Source organism: Micromys minutus (genome assembly GCF_963924665.1).
Source record: "Micromys minutus genome assembly, chromosome: 1".
Lineage (NCBI taxonomy): Eukaryota > Metazoa > Chordata > Mammalia > Rodentia > Muridae > Micromys > Micromys minutus.
The window spans coordinates 187,053,169-187,073,924 of NC_137969.1; the positions used below are offsets into that span (position 1 = coordinate 187,053,169).

General features: G+C 34.5%; 1 protein-coding gene across 1 annotated transcript in view; it reads left to right on the forward strand.

Annotated features, from left to right (window-relative positions):
- Positions 1–20,756, forward strand: part of IMMP2L (inner mitochondrial membrane peptidase subunit 2) — a 409,090-nt gene that overhangs the window by 178,768 nt on the left and 209,566 nt on the right. Inside the window, exon 6 of the mRNA XM_080912105.1 lies at positions 11,288–11,390. Within this exon, the coding sequence (XP_080768231.1) occupies positions 11,288–11,390 (103 nt within the window). The remainder of the gene's footprint in view (positions 1–11,287; positions 11,391–20,756) is intronic.

The following is a 20,756-nucleotide window of genomic DNA, read 5'->3' on the forward strand; positions in this document are numbered from 1 at the left end:
CCTCTGCACAGAACTAACTCCCTGATGTTGTCACACTGTTGTGAAGCCACTCCCCTGGAGCTTTGCTTCTCCCTTCTTCATTGGTGTAGTGCTCCTACCGAATCAACTGCACTTACTAAGCAAATGCTCCAACATCAGTGTTCTCTGCCATTCCGCTGCTGTTCTTATCTCTGCTTCTAAGTTTTTTGTCACTGTGAACCATGCCATACAATGAAAAGTGAGTAAAAATACATTGTTGTACCTGTTTTAGATATCATAAAAACTCTGTGTATATGACTGTGTGTGTGTGTGTGTGTGTGTGTGTGAGCGCGCCATGTGCAAAGAAGGCTCCAGAAGGCAGAGGAGGGCATTGGATCCCCTGAACCTGGTGTTAGGACTGATTATAACTTACCTGATGTAGGTGCTGGGAACTCAGGTCCTCTGAGAGAGCACCTCGTGCTTTTATCATCCTCTCTCATCACTCTGTTCTTACATTGCTGTTTGTGAAATTTGATTCCAGGCGTAAATTGTAAGTCAAATGATTCTCTTTTAAAATTTTATAGATATGGCTAGACTGCTTTCAAGAAAGATTATTGGTTTCATATAACCAGCTATAAGAGATGGTGCATACTTCTCCAGTTCATCGCAGCAATAAAGCCAGTTATATGTCATAAAGGATGATCTATATTGGCTGTAATTTCTGTCTTCAAGACAACTGGTAAATTTGAGTACATATGCATATCCCTTATACATATTTATCTGTATAAATACTTATATATATAAAACTTAATTTTTAAATATTTGGATATCTGTAGTTTTCAAAACAAAATGCCTTTTCTTTCTTAAAAAGAAACCCCTTTATTCTAATTTATACTGTATCCCCCCCAGCTGATTTTATTATTTTTAAAAATACTAACTTCTTAAATTAATTGCAAAATTATATTTTTTTTGTGATTTATGAATATTTTTATATTTTATGTTATTGTACAGTATAGAGCTTCATACTTTCAAATTTGAATACAGTGTACTGAATGCTTTTCCATCGAACTATCCCTGTGGCAGTTTGTAGAATATCTTTTGTTCATTTTTCTACCTTCATTGTCTGCACCTCTGAGATTGTATTCTTTCTATTTTCAATGACATTATCTGTTTAAATTGCCTACTTAATCTATGAATTGTGCCTGGACCATGCTTTTGTTATGTTTATGTTTGCATGTTTAGTACCTTTGAATTTTGATACTAGTGAACACTTAATATGTATTTGAAAAATTCTTTTAATTTAGACAATAGTTTTCTAGGTATCTTGGGTGATAAAAATATAGCTGGGCTTATGCCGTAATTCTGAAAATAACATCCTCCATGTAATGGCATGTCATTTGACAAGCACAAATTTGAAGGAGTTGAGTGTATTATCTTGTTATATGTGAAACAGGCACTGAATCATCCTATTATCTTTCCTCACAAGTGAGTAAGCTGAAACCCTAAGACCTGTGGCCTCCCTGGAAGAGAGGCCAGAGTTAGTGTTTAGTTGTAGTCTGGCTGGGAGACTCTCCTTTTCTTCCCTGTCTCACATTCTTTTCCTGATGCAAAGTCGGATTCCTAAAAAGGGGTTTGAATCTCTGTGCAATGCGATCTTTACCTGTGAAGAATTTCTCTTTCCTAATTAATCAAGTGGCCCAGAGATGATTAAATGTATGGGAAATAAAACAGCACACATTTCTTTTAATATAAAAAAGCTTAGCGTTGTATAACATAGATTAGGCAAAAGACAGAGGACTGTTCATAGTTCCTCAAATATTAAACCATCATTGGGCCTTACAACAAAAGCACTGAGATGTGTCCTTCTCACATTTAGAACTAGCATGTTGAAATGATCAGCAAACAGAGTCATGAATGATATGCTGACCTCTGGGAAATTACTTCCAGAGAAGACACTGGGAATAAATGCAGCAATCCAATTTATAACAAATATTGAGTTTATTTTGAAAAATAAAACTATGCGTTACAAGTTTACTGCTTTATTTAAGTTGGCATGCTGAGAAGCCATGCATGGAAAAATAAGGTGAGTCATTGCTTCTGCATTCAGTTCATCTGACCAGTGAGTAAACTCGTAGTGTTATTTGAACCTATGACATGTCATAGCTCCAGTCATCATTTCGGCAGAAACAAAATTTGAATATATAAAAGTTAGATGCAGTCTTGAATATGTATCACGATCTTTTTCTATATTCTGCCAGCTTATGTGATGCCTGAAATTATAATCGTGATACTTTGACCTATGTAAAAATTTAACTCAGTATATTTCTACATAAGTTAATATTGGGCATAATAGCATGTAGAATATTTAGTAGAAAAGATAATAATGTCTTTTAAATTAGCATGTAAATTTATTTAATTTTTTTCTACATTAAGGTTTTTCACTGGAAAGTGATTTATAAAACACTTTATGATGTTCTTTGAAATACTTTTTAGTAAAAACGACTTTTCATAAATAAGATTTTAATTTGATTTTATTCTGTTCACATCAGCCAGCTGTTCACACCTTGATTCAGATACCCATAATGCATTTCCTGTTTATGGTAGCCTTACACAATATCGTCTTTTAAGCATTTTCTCAGCTATTATACTTGAATGTCATTTATTGATTCATTTCTTTATAAATCAATTTTGTAAATGTTTTCAGTTTACGGAATTTGTCTGAGGCTCTACCGACTGAGCTACCCGGCTCTCCCTGAATTTGCTATGGTGCTTTATTCCGTCTCTGTGTGCACTTCACTGATCATTCTCTCTCTCTTTTGCTTTCGTTTTCAAAAATACTTATTTGTTTTTATACTAGGCGCACGTGATTTGTCCATATATATGCATGTGTACCACTTTCAGTCAGTGCTCACAACGGCTGGAAGAGAACACTGGATCCGCTAGAACAATAGGTATATGTGATGGAGAGTTTCCATGTGGGTTTTGAGCAACAACCCCTGACAGTGCTTTTTACCAGTGAGCTGTCCTTCCAGCTAGCCATCCCCTTGTATTAATTTTTTGATGTGGTTTATAGTCAATCAAACGAACCAGATCATAGTCTTTCTTGTATCGTTACCTACATTGTCTGTCTCACTTCACATAGTCGTCATTCAGTAAATGTTGCCTCATACTCCGAAGAAAATGAACACACCAGCATTGTTCAGGACAACCAGAGCCTGAGCCCAGGTTTCCCCCATGACCTGTGTGGCATCTGATACTAATCATTTGTAGTCATTTCATGGACAGCCACATGTTTAGTCTTCAATTTTCTTATTTATGCTTCTGTTATCTAAATCTGGAAAAAATGCATCAAGGATTTTCATTAGTAAAATAATTTCTAGCTGCACTAAGGGCATTCATGTTACATTTGAAATTTGCTCTAATCACCTAGCAACAGCCTAGTATCTGTGCAGAAAATATTTCTCCTTTTCCCTAGTGAATAGATGTTAAGACCTCTTCTTCTAATCTTGAGTAGCCATGATGCACACTTCAGTGGAAAGAAAATTATGGACTATACTTTCTATAGTCTGTGCCTTGCTACTAATTATCTTGATGACACCACTTTATATCTCTGACCTTCACATCTTTATCTGTACAAAGGGGATTTATTAGATCATTTCTAGAGTATTTAGAATTGTGATCCAAAGAAATGCAATCACTTGTAGCCATAGGCAGTCCAGCTTCCTTAGAATATTGTTACATTATTTACCTAGAATCATAGTTTATTAATTTGTTTGTTGCTTTTAATTCATGAGACAAGGGAAGGCAGGTAAGTCTTACTGTGTCAGTAACAAAACTGCTTTTGTGACAAAGCAGACAATAGACAGAATGTGGGGTTGAGACTGAGAATGCGTATTCAGAGTAGAAAAATAGCTTGCCGTGTTGTGATAGCCAAAAGTTCTTAGGAATTTTTAGAATCCTCTGATCATGTATCTTAAAAATCGTAATTTGACCAGATTCATCAAAGACTTTAAGCTCACTTTCCCTCTTAAAACTCCTTGTAAGATAAATCGGACACTAATAATCTTTTGTGCTTATAGTCAGTAGAAAAATAGGTCTCATTTTGAAGATGTGATCTCATTTGGTTCAATATTAATATAGCTACTATGTCCTGACTTACTGCTACTATTATTATTATCAACATTTCTGCCCCTTTTATGTATTTCTCTTATAAGCAGCCTTTGTATAAAACAGCATGCTAATTCTATATTCTTTTTATAATTGTTATTTTTCTCTCAACAATACACTTGACTGTAGAGTCCCCCCTTCATTCTACCACTCCTAGCCCCCCACCACCACCTCCCCTCTTCCCCAGAAACAAACCCTACCTTATCATTCTTTGAAAAGAACAGTCCTCCAGGGGACATCAATCAAACATGATACAACAAGATATCAATAGGACAAGTCACAAACATCAAAACTAGGTGAGGAAACCCAGTAGGAAAGGTCCCAAGAACAGGCAAAAGTCATATCAACTCTCCTACCTTCATGGGTGCCCCTAAACTACTAAACCAACAACCCTAACATGTATGCAGAAGGCCTAGCACAGACCCGTGCTTGCACCATAAGTGCCTTCTGTGTCTGGGAGCCCCTATGAGCCCTAACTAGTTGATTTTGTGAGCTATTGTATATGATTCTATCACAGGTCTCTGGGCTTATGTAGCTTCCAGTTTCTGGTCATCCAGGCAGTGTCTGGCATGGGTAACCTCTTTTGGTATGGGTCTCAAATTAGACAAGTCATTTGTTGGCCACTTCCACAAATTCCATGCCACCATTGCCCCAGCATATCTTGTAGACAGGACTGTAGTTTGAAAGTTTCATGGCTGAGGTGGTATCTCAGTCCTACCACTACAGATAGCCGGGTTTCAGAAGATATCTGCTTCTGTAAGTGCAGAGTTATCCAGTGCTAGGGTCACCCTCATAGGATCCTGGAAGATAATGCTGTACTAGGTTGCCATATCACCTCCTCCCAAATACCGTTCAATTCCAGTTACATCTCCCCATACTTTTTCCTTCTATCCTTCCCCCAACCTTACTCCTTCTATTCCCATCTCCACCTAACCTTAATCTACCCACCAGATCTTTTCTATTTCTCTTTCCCAGGGATATCTCTGTGTCCCCATTAGAGCCCTTCTTATTACTCAGCCTCCCTCAGTTTGTGGACTGTAGTATGATTTTCATTTACTTAACGTTAATAACCATTTGTATGTGCATATATACCATGTTTCTTTCTGAGTCTAGGTTATCTCACTCAGAATATTTTTCCAGTTCCATTCATTGGCCTGCAAATTTCATTATGTCATTTTTTAAAAACTGCTAAGTAGTTTCAATTCATAAATGTACCACATTTCCTTTATCTAATTTTTTGGTTGATGGACATCTAGGTTGTTTCCAATTTCTGGCTATTATGAATAAAGCTGCTATGAGCATAGTTAACCAAGTGTTCTTATGGTTGGATAGAGCATTCTTTGGGACATATGCCTAAGAGTGGTGTATCTGTTTCTTGAAGTAAAATGATTCCCAATTTTCTTAAGAACTGCCGTATTGATTTCCATAGTGGCTGTACAAGTTATGAAAATTCTGTTTTATAAGCTAGACTTTTTTCAATAGGATATTTATCTTTAATTACATCAACTAACTTTATTATGATTATTGATAATAGCTAGAAATCATCTTATTTTTCCACGCTCTTTGCTTTTCCATTAGCTAAAAATTAATCAAAGGCAAACATTTCTATTTTTCACTAAGTCATTTAGAAAATCTTAGCAGAATTTTGTCAGCCACGTATTTCCTTTCGCGCACATCAGTACTATAGCTAAGACAATTTCTTTTTTAAAATTAAATATTATAATTATTTTCACAAATTTTCCTTCTAGATATTGTTACATATAAGAATAAAAATATATTTCCATACAAATGCAAATATATACTTGTTCCTATTTGTTGTATTGGTGTGCTTTTCTGTTGTTGTTGTATAGCACCATTGAGAAACAGCTTGAGGAGAAAAGGATTACGTCATCTTACATTCCTAAGTGACAGCTCATAATTGCTGACAGTTGGGGTTGGGAAGGAGTGGATGACAGGGATAGAGGCAGAGTTAGAACTGAAACAGGGGCCATGGAGAATCATTGATTACAAGCTTCTCTTAGGAAAATAGACACTCATATGTCTGGGTTTCAGGGGGCTGTCAGCCTCCCAGGTCATCCCTGCATTGTACATGTAGAAAATTCAATAAAATATCTTTAAAATGATATCCCTAATGAATCATGAATTATTAACACAAATTACTGAAAGAAGGGGACAGAGCACATATACACAAGAGAAAGACAGAGAGAAAAAGTTTAATAAGCACTTACTTTCTTATAGTTCTAAGAATTACATGGACAGTACTTTTGTGTTCAACTAATGGAATTTAAAAGATCCAGTGACTTAAACACATTGTTTTCAAGGTCAAACCAAATTGGAGGCCATCATTCTTTATAGTCTTTATGAGGACTAGGCAACTTGTCTTGGTAAAGCTAGTACTAAAAATGTCTCTTTTTAGACAGGTAGTTAAAATACCATACAGGACCCATTTTTGACTGTCAAAACCAGAATTATTTGCAAGCTATAGATACATACAACCTTATGGGCCAACACCTTACTTACCTGCTAAATCAGCTAAAGGATTATCTTCTCTTTTATGTGAGTTTGGAAGGAAAAATCTATTTAAAATTCCTTCTCTAGAGAAATTTTATTAGCAATATTGTATTTCCTTGGCAGCCCTAAAAGGAAGTAGCCCAATAATTTACCATCATATTTTTAAGCCACCATAGGTTACTAGTTGAAAAACTGGATGTACACTAAAGGATTAGGAGATAGAATATGTCCATATAGCATGTCTACCAGAATTCTCTACTTACAATACTTCTCCCAAATCTGACAGTTATCTGTGTAATGCATAGAAGCGTTGAAATACGCAAGACACTGGTAAGTAGAACCAGAAATAGATCATTCCTTTAACTGAAACTCTGTATATTTGAATATGAACAAACAGATAGAATATCCCTTCACATATGAGTTGTAATGTTCCCCTGAAGGAAACGAGAAGGAAAATGCTTCACTGTACCATTAAGAATAGTCATAAGCATGGCACAACTATGAGAAAAAAAATCATTGAGGCATATCACCAGATATTTAAAGATATTGGTACTATTCAAAAGTGAGCTTCAGCATATTCTGAATTATAAAATGAAGGAAAATAATGGTCAAAAGAAGTTTGGCAATAATCAGTACCACGTATTGTATTCTAAATGTGATCAGAACCATACCCTGGGCTTTACTTAAAGAGCTTCAAGTCAAAGATGATATGTTCTATATGGTGTTTAGTATATGCTACATTTATCTGGCGAATAACCTCAGTGTTAGGTTCTTCTCTTTCTGTCCTTTTTGCCTAGTGTTGCAAATGAGAAAGTGCCCCTTTGAGTTTTATCAAGTTGTTCCAAATCATATCCACGTGATAGTGTCAAATAAATACACCAAAACAAGACAAGCTAACTCTGCAGATTCCACTGAATAGCAAAGTCCCCTCCCCCCACTGTGTTTACAACCCTCTGCTTATCTTTATATAAACCTAGTTAAGGTAGATGTTAATAGGCCCACCCTATTGTAAAAATGGAAAAAATTGTTACTTATAAGCTTAATTGCAAATCATAGAATTAAGGTTGAAATTCCTTTAGCCTGTTGTAAAATCAGAGTGCCTTCCATAGTGTTATTCTGCCTTTAGGACCTTTGTCATTTATTTAACAAATATATGTTGAGCCATTTGTGCTCTAAGGATGTTCTATAAGAAAGACATATTTCCATAGGTCACATTCTAACTGGGAGAGATAGACAGTAAATAAATAAATCAACAAACCCAGGTCAAAAGCTAGTGTACATAAAAAAGAAAACATTGTAAACGGCTAAGAAATAATGGGCTAAATCATGTGTTTAACTTCCTTGCATAAGATGGTCACCACAAACAAACTTGCTGCCTTTACCTGTAGACTTGAAACTCATTTTGGTTTTTTCCTTGGACACTTTTCTAATTAAAAAACATATAAGTTATAATGATACAACAAGAAGACCCAAGGTAGGCCATTCAGGCATCAGGTCTAAAACTACTTCATTCAGGCATCAGGTCTAAAACTGTTTTCATTCACTTCTTCTCTCCTCTGAAATAGCCCAGAAAGCTATGAACATACACACACACATACACACACACACACACACACACACACACACACACATCACTAATCCATTGAAAACATACCTCAAGACATAAAGCAAATGCCGAAACCTTAGGTAATATTAACCCAATATAATATATAATATGTTTTCTCATACACATATACTTCTGTGATTGTTAAATGGCTGTTTCAAGTGAAAGCAGTTTTCAAGTATTTTTCTTCTAAGAATTTATCCTAAATTCTCAGCTTAATCCAGTGAGCAGATGTTTGGATATATAAGGTGATGATACCTTTGCAGCAGTTTAACCATAAGATTTTTTCCTCATCACTATCATTTGATGTATTAGTCATTAGACACCAGCTTACACAGCAGTGATGTCAAGAACTAATGGAAAGGGTTTAATTGAAAAACACTTCTATGGCAAAGTGTACGAGGGTGAGATGTGTTAAATTTGTTTTTGCTTTTCCTAAAAGATCTGAAAGCCTCTTTTCCTATAGTAATTAAAAACAAACAGCGGCCCTTAACTTACTGTGGGGTTCTAATGGCTACAATATTGCTTCTTTGCATGGATGACTTACTGATCTAAAGCAAAGCAATTCAACACTGAAATTATCTTGAAAATTAAAAACCATCCAAGATAATGAATAGTTTCAATTTCTATAGCACCAATTTATGTGTATTTTCCTTTTTAATGCATTCTTCTGTGCATACACAGCTTGCTAACTAACAGACTAGCTTCCTAGAAAGTCCATATCCAATAGCACTGTGCTAAGCTCATTTCTGAAAGCTTTGGCTCTATGGCTGAATTTCATTCATTCTTTCACTCATTCATTCAGAAAATCTTTATTGAGAAGCACGTTCAATATAATAGTGTTGTCCAAAGTGCTTTAGGAAATAAAGGAAATATATAGCTATGTGCTCCTAAAATAATAATTATTTTTGTGGGGGTTGAAGCAAATTTCATTTTAATTCTGTCTTTCATTTGGTTGACTGTTTCATAATTTATTTATCAATGTGTTGTTACTAGATATTTGGCTAAATTGCATTATGGAAGTGGGGCCTATAAAAAGTGTGGGTTGAGCATCCCTTATAACAAACATGTGTTTATATTTCTAGTATTTTTTAGCAATCAATTTCTACAGATAGAAGAATTGTGACAAGAATGAATAAGTTAGTCTCTTAAAACATTCTCAAAGTAGATCAAAAATAGAAATGGAAGCAAAAAGATTGAATCATTTCTAATGGCCACTGACAACATGAGAAAGATGATCCCTACCCCCTTCCTTTCCTGGGTTAAGAATATGAATATCAGGATGGAGAAATGGCTCAGGGGTTAAGAGCACTGACTGCTTTTCCAGGGGTCCTGAGTTCAATTCCCAGCAACTCCATGGTGACTCAAAGTCATCTCTAATAGTATCTGATGCCCTCTTCTGGCGTGTTTGAAAATAGTGACAGTGTTCTCATATGCATAAAACAACTAAATAAATCTTTAAAAAGAATATGAACATCTGCTGTATGTCATCTGTCATTGACACTTCAAAATTGGTCAAAAGAAAAATGTAGTACTGGTCAGTTTTCAACTAATACTGAATCTGTAGAATCTCAAAGATTCTCAAGATTCCTTTTCTTCCTACTAATGCTGGGTTTTCAAATATGTATTTGTTTGCATATGTATGGGTATTTTGTTTTCATGTATGATGTCTGTACACCACATGTGTGCCTGGTGCACATAGGAGACCAGAAGGAGGGGTCAGGTCCTCTAGAACTGAAGTTACAGTTACTAACCACCATGTAGGCGCTGGGAACTGAACTTCTGTCATCTGAAGAGTGGCCAAGGGCTCTTCTTAGCCTTTGGAGACACCTCTCCAGCACCAAGTTTTGAATATTAATTTCCATGATTAAATTGAAACAGTTGAACAATAACATAGATGCAAGTCTAAGAAGACAAATGGACAAATAAATCCTTATTAAATTGATTTCTTAAGGTATTTATAAAGGATAATGTGAAGGAGCAAAATATTATATTTGGTGTTTGTACCTTTTCTTTAAGCAAGTTTTTTTTCTTATACAAAGGAGAAATATGTCTTTCTTATACAAAGTTATATTTCATTCATAACTATAGAATATGTGGCTACACTATAATTTTATTGATTTTCTTCGCTTTGAGAACATGAAAATTCTCTATTTCTAAATCTTCATAGTAACTCAGTATTAAAGTGAAGAATTTCTTCTTCCTGGGAACTATAGTTTATGCCTTGTTTGTCTGCCCTGATGAAGAACTTAACTCTGTCCATTTTGTTTTCTCAAAGCTACACCGATTACATGTGGTTTCCAGGCTTGGTTTAGAAAATGAACCATATCTTGCTTGAGGGGAACCTATTGTGTAATTTCGGGATTGTTGGGAGTATAGGTCCTTGGGCTAACAGATCTCCAGAGAAATCAGGAATGTTAAGCACACGGGATTGTTTTCCTAATGGAAAAGATAGAAACACCAGTTCTTCTATCCAGAAAGTGAAAATTTTAAGTGATTAACACCTGGTTTTGTTTTCTACTTTATCTATTGGACCAGGCCATATGAAGCTTCTACAACCAGGACCAGTGATGGCTAGTGATCTAAATGACCCTTATAGCCAGAAGCTGGGCAGTTAATAACCCAAATAGCTTTGACTATTTATGTAGAGGTCAGGACAGAACCTTCGGCCCTGAAGCAAGTAAAGGCAGCCTTTGTCTAGAGCCTGTCTTCTTGGAAGAAAAGACATTTCCTCAGATTGAATTTCAGTGAAATTGTGCTCCCTGTGCAACAAGGATCCTATTGCACCAGGAAACGTTTTTACAATGCATACTGGGAATAAATACATTGGAAAGAAATCACGTGTTATTAGATTTCCAGAATTTCCAGGTTGACCGAAGTCAATCTGCACGGAGTTTTCATCTTATCTCTTCCAGTGGTTCATTTCTAACCCTCTCAGAATTAGACCCTCTCATCTGCTAATAGCTGTTCTGTCCTTCCTGATTCTGTCTTCAAGTTGTAAAATCCCCTTCCTGCTCTAACCTCGTTGGTCTCCCTGTTTCTTTTCAGAACCATTGGACACAAAAACCGGTTGGTCAAAGTCCCCCGTGGTCACATGTGGGTGGAAGGAGATCACCATGGACACAGTTTTGATAGTAATTCTTTTGGACCGGTGAGTCAACATAAACTTTATTTTGGAGAAAGTTGCATTTCAAAGGTGGGAAAAAGTGTAACCCAATAGTTGTCTCTGTTCTTTTAGCCCAGACTAGTTGGAAAATTCCTTTATGTTGTCAAACTGTCAAGTGTGTGTGTGTGTGTGTGTGTGTGTGTGTGTGTTTTAACTGACTTTCCACTTGTAACATCTTCATTTCCTTCACAGAAATGCCATCTACCTATGTTTTCAGTTAATATTTAATTCATAAACTATGTAAGAAGACATAGGTACCAATTTTCTAAATCTCTTATTCAATACAATAGTATTAGAAATCACAGTAGTAAGTGTGGGAGAGGTGGGTTTTCTTGCTTTTTTCTTTTGTGGTTCCATCTCAGTCTGACAATGAAATTGATGTAAACCAGATGAACAGAGAATGGTACATACATATACAATATGTTTTCGGTGTCAAAGAAGCCCTCACAACAAAGCAGAGGCCTTAAAAATGGTGAAACCTACCCATATTTGTATCAGTTTACACAAAGACTGGTAATTTTGAACAAGGAACTAATTATGTAGAAGCTTAAGGAAGATCAGAATTATCTTAACAAGACTGTGAATGTTCTCAGCTGTGGTTCTGCATTAAAGAATGTTTCTTGACTTCAGCTAAAGGGAGGAGAGTTGTCACCTGAGAGTGTTAATCTCCTCTTTTAAGAAAGATGTGCCCAGCTTGTGGCTGTTGGTTTTCAAGTACCCTTAGCTGAAAGGAATCCTTGTGTCAGAGTGGCCTGCATCGGGGTGGCACATTCTGGTACTGTTCAAAAGTGACATTTTGTTAGCATTTAACTTATAGCAGAAATACAGACTTACTCTGTTGCATGCTTATCCATAGAATTTGTGACTACACTGATATTTTATGGATTTTCTTCACTGTGAGTGAATATAGACATTCTCTTCTTTATGAGTCTTCACAATAACTTATTTTGAAAGTGAAGAATTCCTTATGCAGTGGAAGCAGAAGCTAATTCCTCCTTTTTCTGGTCTGTTTAAAAACTCACCTCTGCCTGTTCTGTTTTCCCAAAGCTGAATTTGTTATACATGTATAAGACAAAGCAACTATTTAGCATCTTTATACATGCTTGTATAAAAAATTATAGCCTCATATTTTGTCAACAATTAAAAGGTTGTGGTCTCTAACAAAAGAACTTTCTACATGTCTCATAAAGAGTCACTGCTATTGCCACTAAATGTATAGCCACTTGAACTCAACTTTGGTAAAGCGTGTAAAAGCTGGATCTGAATAAGTATGTGGAATGGCAGGAGAAATTTTAGCACAGCATTCCTATTTGTTTCTTTAGTCACACCAAAGGTGTTTTTTAATAAGTGTCTGCAGTCCATACTTGCCTTCGAATAGTAATTATATAAAAATGTTACATAATCTAAGTTATGACAAAGAAAAAACAAAAATAAAAATTTTGGGAACCTTTTATCCTGCTTATAATGCAGAGCAATTGTCTATAATAAAGATCACAAATAACACTTTGAAAGAAAGTAAATCACTTGAATATAGATTGATTTCTTTGACCAATAAGAATATATGTACCATGCTTTGGCCAAGTGTATTAAATGTTAGTTAACTTTACTGAATTTAAATTAGTTACCATGGTGATTTTGAAGTATTCATTGTGTTACTTTCTATTAGGTGTATGCTAAGTAGTTCCTGATAAAATCCTAAAGTTTGAAGGGTTTGGTATTTTGTTCATTGTTGAATTGAAGCTGGAGCAATGTTGTTTATTTAATTGTTAAGACTGTCTATCAGTTGATTTCTCTTTGTTTTCTTACTGAAGAAATCAAAGGAGAGCAGGAAAGATGGCTGATGGGTAAACTCCTGTGATGTAAGCGTAGGGACCTGAATTTGATCCCCCAGGACATATAAACAAGGCATGGTGGACTGAGCCAGCAAAGAGACAAAGAATGATCCTTGAGACTCATTGGCCAAGCAGTCTATGAACTGTTGAGCTCCACTTTCAGTAAGGAACTCTGGCTCAAACATAAAAGCTGGACAGAGCCTGAAAAAGACGTCACCCATTGCCAACCCCTCCCTAAGCCTGCACATGTACACATGCACAAGCCAATACACGCATATGCACACATAATGAGGCATTTGCATACATTGTTTGAGGAAAAGAAAAGAATAACGTTGTGAGCTGGGTACTGGGAATTTCATAGTGTCTTTAGTGTGCCCTGTGAATTATACAGCTCTTATGTGGCTCCTTTTCCTGCCTACACTTAATAGCAGTGCTTTGAATCACTGAACTGTGATTATAAAAACACCCACAAAAGAATAACAGATGTGCAGGTGTCCTCCTTGTAAAAGCAAGAGAAGAACTACATGTGAAGGATAATCCCACACTGTGTTTATTACAATAAAAAAGCATATAGCATAAAACTTTGACAAATATGTTCCATTTATTTCTCAATACCATTGGTTTATATCAATACTTTAGATGAATTATATTTTTAATTATAATAGAATCAGTAACTAAGTAAAAAACAAAATTATTTTTAAATCTAGTGTTTTCCTCATACCCTTTTTGTTGGGATAGAAAAATATTTATCCAAACCTACTTCTGATTTATGAGTGAAATAAAGCTATTTTTACTTAGGAAACTAGTATTGTTTCTATTTCCCAAAATTAAGTAAAATGCTTCTCTAGAATGAAAAAATAAGCTATTCATCACATCATCTACTAACCTATTTGTGTATTCGTGAGATTCTCAATATTTGTTTTTATTGTTAGGATGTGCTCTGTAGTTCTGCTCCAATAACATCTTTGATAGGAAAACTTCTTCCTAGTGAGTTCCTTTTAAATTTAAGGAAAAGTTATTATATTTTTTAAAAAAGTACAAAGCAGTTAAATACATTGCATACAGTCCTTATAAATCTAAACTATACTGCTTAGATCTAGACATTTATTTTATTAGATTATTTGACTAACCTGTTGAAACAGTGTAACTATGTACCCCAAACTGGTCTTGAACCCACATTTCTTCTGCCTTGGCTTCCAAAGTGCTAGAATTCCAGATGCTATCCCCACTCCTGGCCTGAATGTAGAGGATTTTTTTTTTTTTTTGGAATGCCCTTTCTACTAGCCCTTGATCATGACTTACTTGTTATTTGAATTTTTTAGTTATAAAACATTAAATCTTAGTACTCTACTTTTAGAAATATCATCTTAAAAATTACACTTTCTGATAAATTGTCAATGGACAGATTGGATTAGCAGTCAGCATATTTAAATATTATAGAGGGTACTACTGAATTTCATGTTTTCAGATACATTCTTGATTCATTTCCCTCCTTGAGTTGGGTAATATACTTTCCCTGGCATTGACAGCTTACTTGGAGGAGTCAGACTTGTCTGGAAAAAAACTTTTTCATCTTTATTTGCCTCCCATTCACCTTCACAGTGTGTGTTATACTTTGCACATACCTTGTGTTTTTGCATAGCTGCCAACCTCATTTTAGACTCTGCTTCATCTGTTTCTTTTGTAGTTGACTGGAAGTGAACTATAGGAGGTTCACTTAGCTGACGATAACTAAAGTTCCCTTGATATTCCTATGTCAAGTAAGCATTTAACTGTAATCTATCAAAGAAGCCTCAAGAAAACAAATGAAGTATCCTGATTTTTGTTGCTATGTCTTATTATTTCCTGTATATTTCTTTATATTGTCATTTGCTTCTTTGATTTGTTTCATTACAATCACACAGCCATACAAGAGAATAGATTGATATTTTGAATGAAAGGTTAGTAATGGCTTATTAATAAAAAGATTTTTTTAACAAAACCGAAGCTATAGAGAAATTCACAGTGAGAAGAGGAATCACGCATAACTCCTAATCCAACATCCACAGTTTCTTGAGGAAGGCAGCCTGGGAAGAAGCTAGGATACTCTTATATAAACACAGGCCACAAATCAAACAAGAGTTAATAGTCTTGTATATGAACTCTTAGCTTCCCAACTTTTACAGATTTTTATTTTCACATGATTAAAAAGAAAATGCTTCTTCTCTAAGTTAATTGTACATAAGTCATTGATAAAATGAACATCCTGTAAAATAAAATTTTTAATAAATAACTTGAGAAAATTTGTATGGAACTATAATTAAATGACATGATTTAGCCATAGGGTAAATTTTATGTTCATGCAAGTATGCTTATAAAAATTTTAATTATACAATCAGTATTCATAATATTGAGTGAATATAAAATAAGGAAGTAACTATTTAACATTTTATTGTCTCCAGTGTTAGGACATTTTTGATTCTTTTTATATCATTGTAATTACCTAAACTTTATAGTGGTTGAAAAAAATTTATGACCTTTAAAATCATAAACATATATTTTATCTCAAAGCTAGTTTAAAGAAAATTGAATGTAGAAGACATAAAGTTACATCTATCTCTATTCCATAAAAACTGTTTTACAATGCCCTGACCAGATGGAAAAATATCAGATGTGCTTAGTGTGAAAACATTTGATTATAGATAACAGCATAATAATTGGATAGATTCAGAGTATATGAATTTATGTAACAAAGATATCAGATATAGGCTTATGAATGCTTAGAATATTTTCTAAGCATTTCTCATAACAACTCTTCTGCTCTAACAATGAAGTTAGCATTCTTCCGCTGACCATTCCTACTGTTAGAGGTATTAATAGGTTTTTAGAAATAGCAATAGTTCTTTGCCAATACCCAGAAATAACTGTTTACTGTAAGTTTTGATTTGTGCTCTGTTGACTAATAGTAGGGCACATGAAAGGCAAATGTCCTGTTGCTGTTTGTACATGTGCTTCATGGGTGTAAGCTTTTGAGGAGTGATTTTTAGCTACTTTAGAGCAGCAGACACTTGATCAATTAAAATACACACAGACTCCTCTCTTCCATTTATTTTGAATGTGAATTTCGGTGCTCATGTTTGAACTGGCCTCATAAGTATTCATTCCTTTTGGTGAACACATAGCTTTGACTCTTTTGATGGCCTCCATTTAGCTTATGTATTTTCTGTCTTTGAAGTTTTTCTAACATTTTTATCTTGCTGTAAGTTGTGAGCCTCTGAGATATTTTCATTTTGTGCTGCATGGTGATTTTTTTATAAGGAAATATGTCATAATGAAAGTTCTAACATCTACACAGAAATCAAAACTGAGTAGTTTAGTGTCTAAAATAAATAATTTGTTTTGACTATATTAATCAAAAGACTTTAAAAGAAAACTTTGGTTGTAAGCATTTCAAGGCAAAGGCATTCTTTCTAAATTGTAAAACACAGGTTGACTTTTAGGTTTGTGATCACAGTGTCACCTTGTGAACAATTTGTGTGCAAAGAACATATAGCAGAATGGAACAATTTGGAGGCAGAAATTATTATGACATAATGCCTCTCTTTGAGAAAGGAAACTATAAGCTATGAGGAATTAGAATACTTTTCCCCCAAGTCATTTGTAAAATGGCCAATCCAAACTCTTATTTCATTGCTATGTAATGAAACAAAGCATTAGTTCCCTGGAACATTTTTAGGGAACTGTGCCTAATAGGTGATAATAATATTAGCAGTAAGTGAATATGAGAAACATTATTGATTTTAAAAGTCTGATAGTACAAGAGAGATGATTTATATGGAAGTAAGGCAAACCACAATTGAAATTCCATAGTATTCCTTTTCAAGTCAATGAAATTCAAAAAGGTTCTTTACTTAAGAAGCTAGAAGAAAAATAAAGTTTATATTTTCATATCATGCAAAGCCTCTCATTTATGTCATGGGTACACTTTTTTTTTTTTAAAGCATCTTCCATTTGCAAATGTTCTTTTTAATCTGTGGGTTCTCAAGGTAAAGGAGACCAAGAGAATGGTCTTTTATCCAGTAGGTAGAGGAGACAGGTAACATGTGGGAAGAAGACATTCTTATAAGTTAGCACTTACACCTGTTGTAAATTTTCCCATATGATGTACTTTTTTGTATTGAAACAAACACAAAAAGACTATGTGAGCAAGTCAGGCAGAACAATATTTGTGGAATTGGAATGAGGAAGGGAGGGAGGAAGATTTGTTATACAGACAATATACCAAAGAAGAAATTGGGATGAAGTTTGGGGAAAAATGTTTAAAACATCTAGAGATGTGTAAGAGCAGAGATTCAAATCACGGCTAACAGGAATGTGCTGAGTTTTTCTTTTGGCACCGTTGCCAAGAGTCAGTCAAATTCTGATGCCAGAAGGAACAGGAAAGAAAAGGCAGTGAATCCTGCAATTGCCAAGAAATATTCCCTCCCTTAGGGGAATGATAGCTTCAAAGGTTAGGCACAATCAGGCTGTAACCAAACTGTAACAGATATTCCAAATTGGGGACACAACAAGCATATCAAAAAAGTAGTACCATTATTAACAAAATCCCCAAATCAACCTGTGAAATCTCCTACAAGATTTTGATGGGATAGAATATTCTAAAATCAGTACAAATATTAAGTATTTAGTTAAAAACTTGCATTGCATAAGGCCCTGAAGATGTTGTATGTTTTGTGAATGAAGTGGTTTATGCCTGGAGTGGTTAATAGCTTTCAAATTTTGCTGAAATTATTTTGCTTATATAATGCAGAAAATCTTGTGGACTTAGGAAAATGAATTGACACTTTTTTTTTTTTTTGTCACTGAAGTGTTGAGTTTTCCTTGTGTGACTTCTTTGGGGTCTGTTAGAGTAGCTTTTATTTACAATCAGCCATTCTTGAATAAAGTAAAAGATCATTAGACTGTGTTGACAGAATCCAAGTAAAGTGTTTTATTTGCACATCTGAAAAATGTTGCTTAGGCTTTAATTGGCTGTATTTTGTTCTTGTTTTAGAATGCATTCATACGTGTTACCTAGTTTTTGTTTGTAATAAATATATATATTTTTATTTGTAAAATAAATCATGATAACTTGAAATCATAAGACCTCATTCTGGTAGTTTTCATGTCTTTTGGTCCCTAATCCCCTTCCAAGTGTTGGAAACTAGCAACCACATGCATTTTTTTAGATGTAATTTTCAGTGGACTAATGTACTCAAAGGCATGCATTTGAAGAAATTTTCATTAATAGAGCTCTGGTTATAATGAGAATATCTGTATGAACAAAGATAGCTAACTCTCAGAAGATAGTCCACCTCTGGAGCAGTGTTCAAAAATCAAGTAATATCTATGTGTTAACAAAATAACAGAACACCCCTCAGGATTTGCTACAGTGTTTGTTAGATGTTTTTGTCTATATAATTATAATGTCAATATAACGACTTTAAAAAGAGACCATAGACAAACAATATAAAACTAAAATAGATATTTTTCATCCCCAAAGAACAGGAAAAATCTTGGCTTCTATTTCTAGTAGATCAAACTTGGTGCTTTATTTTAATTATTCTACTAGCATAGAAATAATTTTCCACATGATTTCATTTTCAGATAGAAAATATCAGCAGAAGTGTCATTTGACTTTAAACTGTGTCAGACTTTTCTCCTTTGGGTTGTTTCATTACAAGATTACGCATTTTCTTTTTATAATGACTATATATTTACCAACAATAGGTCCAGAATCAAAATTTGTTAAAAAGATGTGTTATTGGTTTAGAAATTTTATAAGTGCTTAGGATTTTGTGAAGATGTGAAGTTTGTAGTCTTTATCAGATTTCTAAGATATCATTGGTGTCTATATAACTGAATCTGCATAAAGAATATAAAATGAAAGGGCCTAAGACAGAGAGAGAATATACTATGATTCAAGCTATAAAATTTCTTAAGAGCATCATTTAACTGCATATTAAGTTATAAAATGTTCTCTGGTAAACTGTGTAACTCTTTGGCAAAGATTATACCATATAAATACTTCTCTTTTGATTGAGATTCTGAGAGCTAGTTGAACTATATGAAGAATGAATTGAAGTAGTCATGTTTTATACATGTCTTTAAGCCATTCATTAAGCAAGCAAAAGCAAAAGAACAAATTGCAAGCAGCAGTTAGACAGTAACACATCATCAAACCAGAAGCTCACAACTTCCAGTAAAACTGACTAGGGAAACCCTGCAGGAGACTCTGGGGCAGAGCTGAGAATAGCTATTCTCTCCAAGGTGACCTTACGTCTTCTCATTCTCAATGCAGGCATTTTTATATCTTAGATTAGCTAACCAGTAGCAACCCATATTAGAAATAGTTTACCGTCTCCTATTCTCAAGTGTACAATAATTTTAATGTCATTGAGTGTTTGCAATTTTTCTTTCTCCTAGTATTAGGGGAGTAGAGGTAGGGGGGAAAGCCTGCCACTTAAAATAAATATGCTCAAGTCTGGCCCATCTTGTTTTCTGAGACAATTCTGAACAAACACAAGCAGCACATGACAATTTTCCCACACAATTTATATTAAAATATCGGTATCTAGATATTTTTAGTTTTTTTTAATACTTAATAGGTAGTCTTTTAGAAAGGCGATTCTGTGTCTATATCTTAATGATTATGTGTGCAAAAATGACTTAGGAAAGAAATATTAGGCAATCTTGACTTTAAATAATTTGTGTGATTTCCGTTTGCCTCTAAGAAGGTGGTCTCCCATTCACCTACCCACTCCTGGCTCACCCCTCTAACAGCCCCCTTCACTGGGACAATAAGCCTCCTCTATTGGATATATGGATGATAGATATGTGGGTTCATTTCTGGGTCTCCAGAAATGAAACACAGATTAGGAAAAGATCTTTATTAACCCTATATACAATAAAGGGCTAATATCCAAAATATACAAAGTACTCAAGAATTTAGACTCCAGACAACCATTGATACTTGCCTGTCTCTATTCCGATAACCTGCAGTTTTTATCATTATTTCTTTATAGTATAGCTTGAGCTTGATGGTGATTCCCCTAGAAGTTCTTTTATTGTTGAAAATAGTTTTGACTATCCTGGGTTTTTTTTTTTTTTTTTTTTTTTAAATTGCTCTTTCTAACTCTAAGAAGAATTGAATTGAAATTTTAATGGGGATTACACTGAATCTGTAGATTGCTTTTGGTAAGATGGCCATTTTTACTAAATTAATCTAGCCAATCCATGAGCATAATATTTTTATCTTCTGATGTCTTCTTCAATTTCTTTCTTCAGGGATTTGAAGTTGTCATACAGATCTTTTACTTGCTTGGCTACAGTCACACCAAGATATTTTATGTTATTTGTGACTATTGTGAAAGATGTTGTTCCCTAGTTTTTTTCTCAGCCTTTTTATCCTTTGAGTAGAGGAAGACTACTGATTGGTTTGAGTTAATTTTATATCCAGCCACTTTGCTGAAGTTGCTAATCAGCTGTAGGAGTTCTCTGA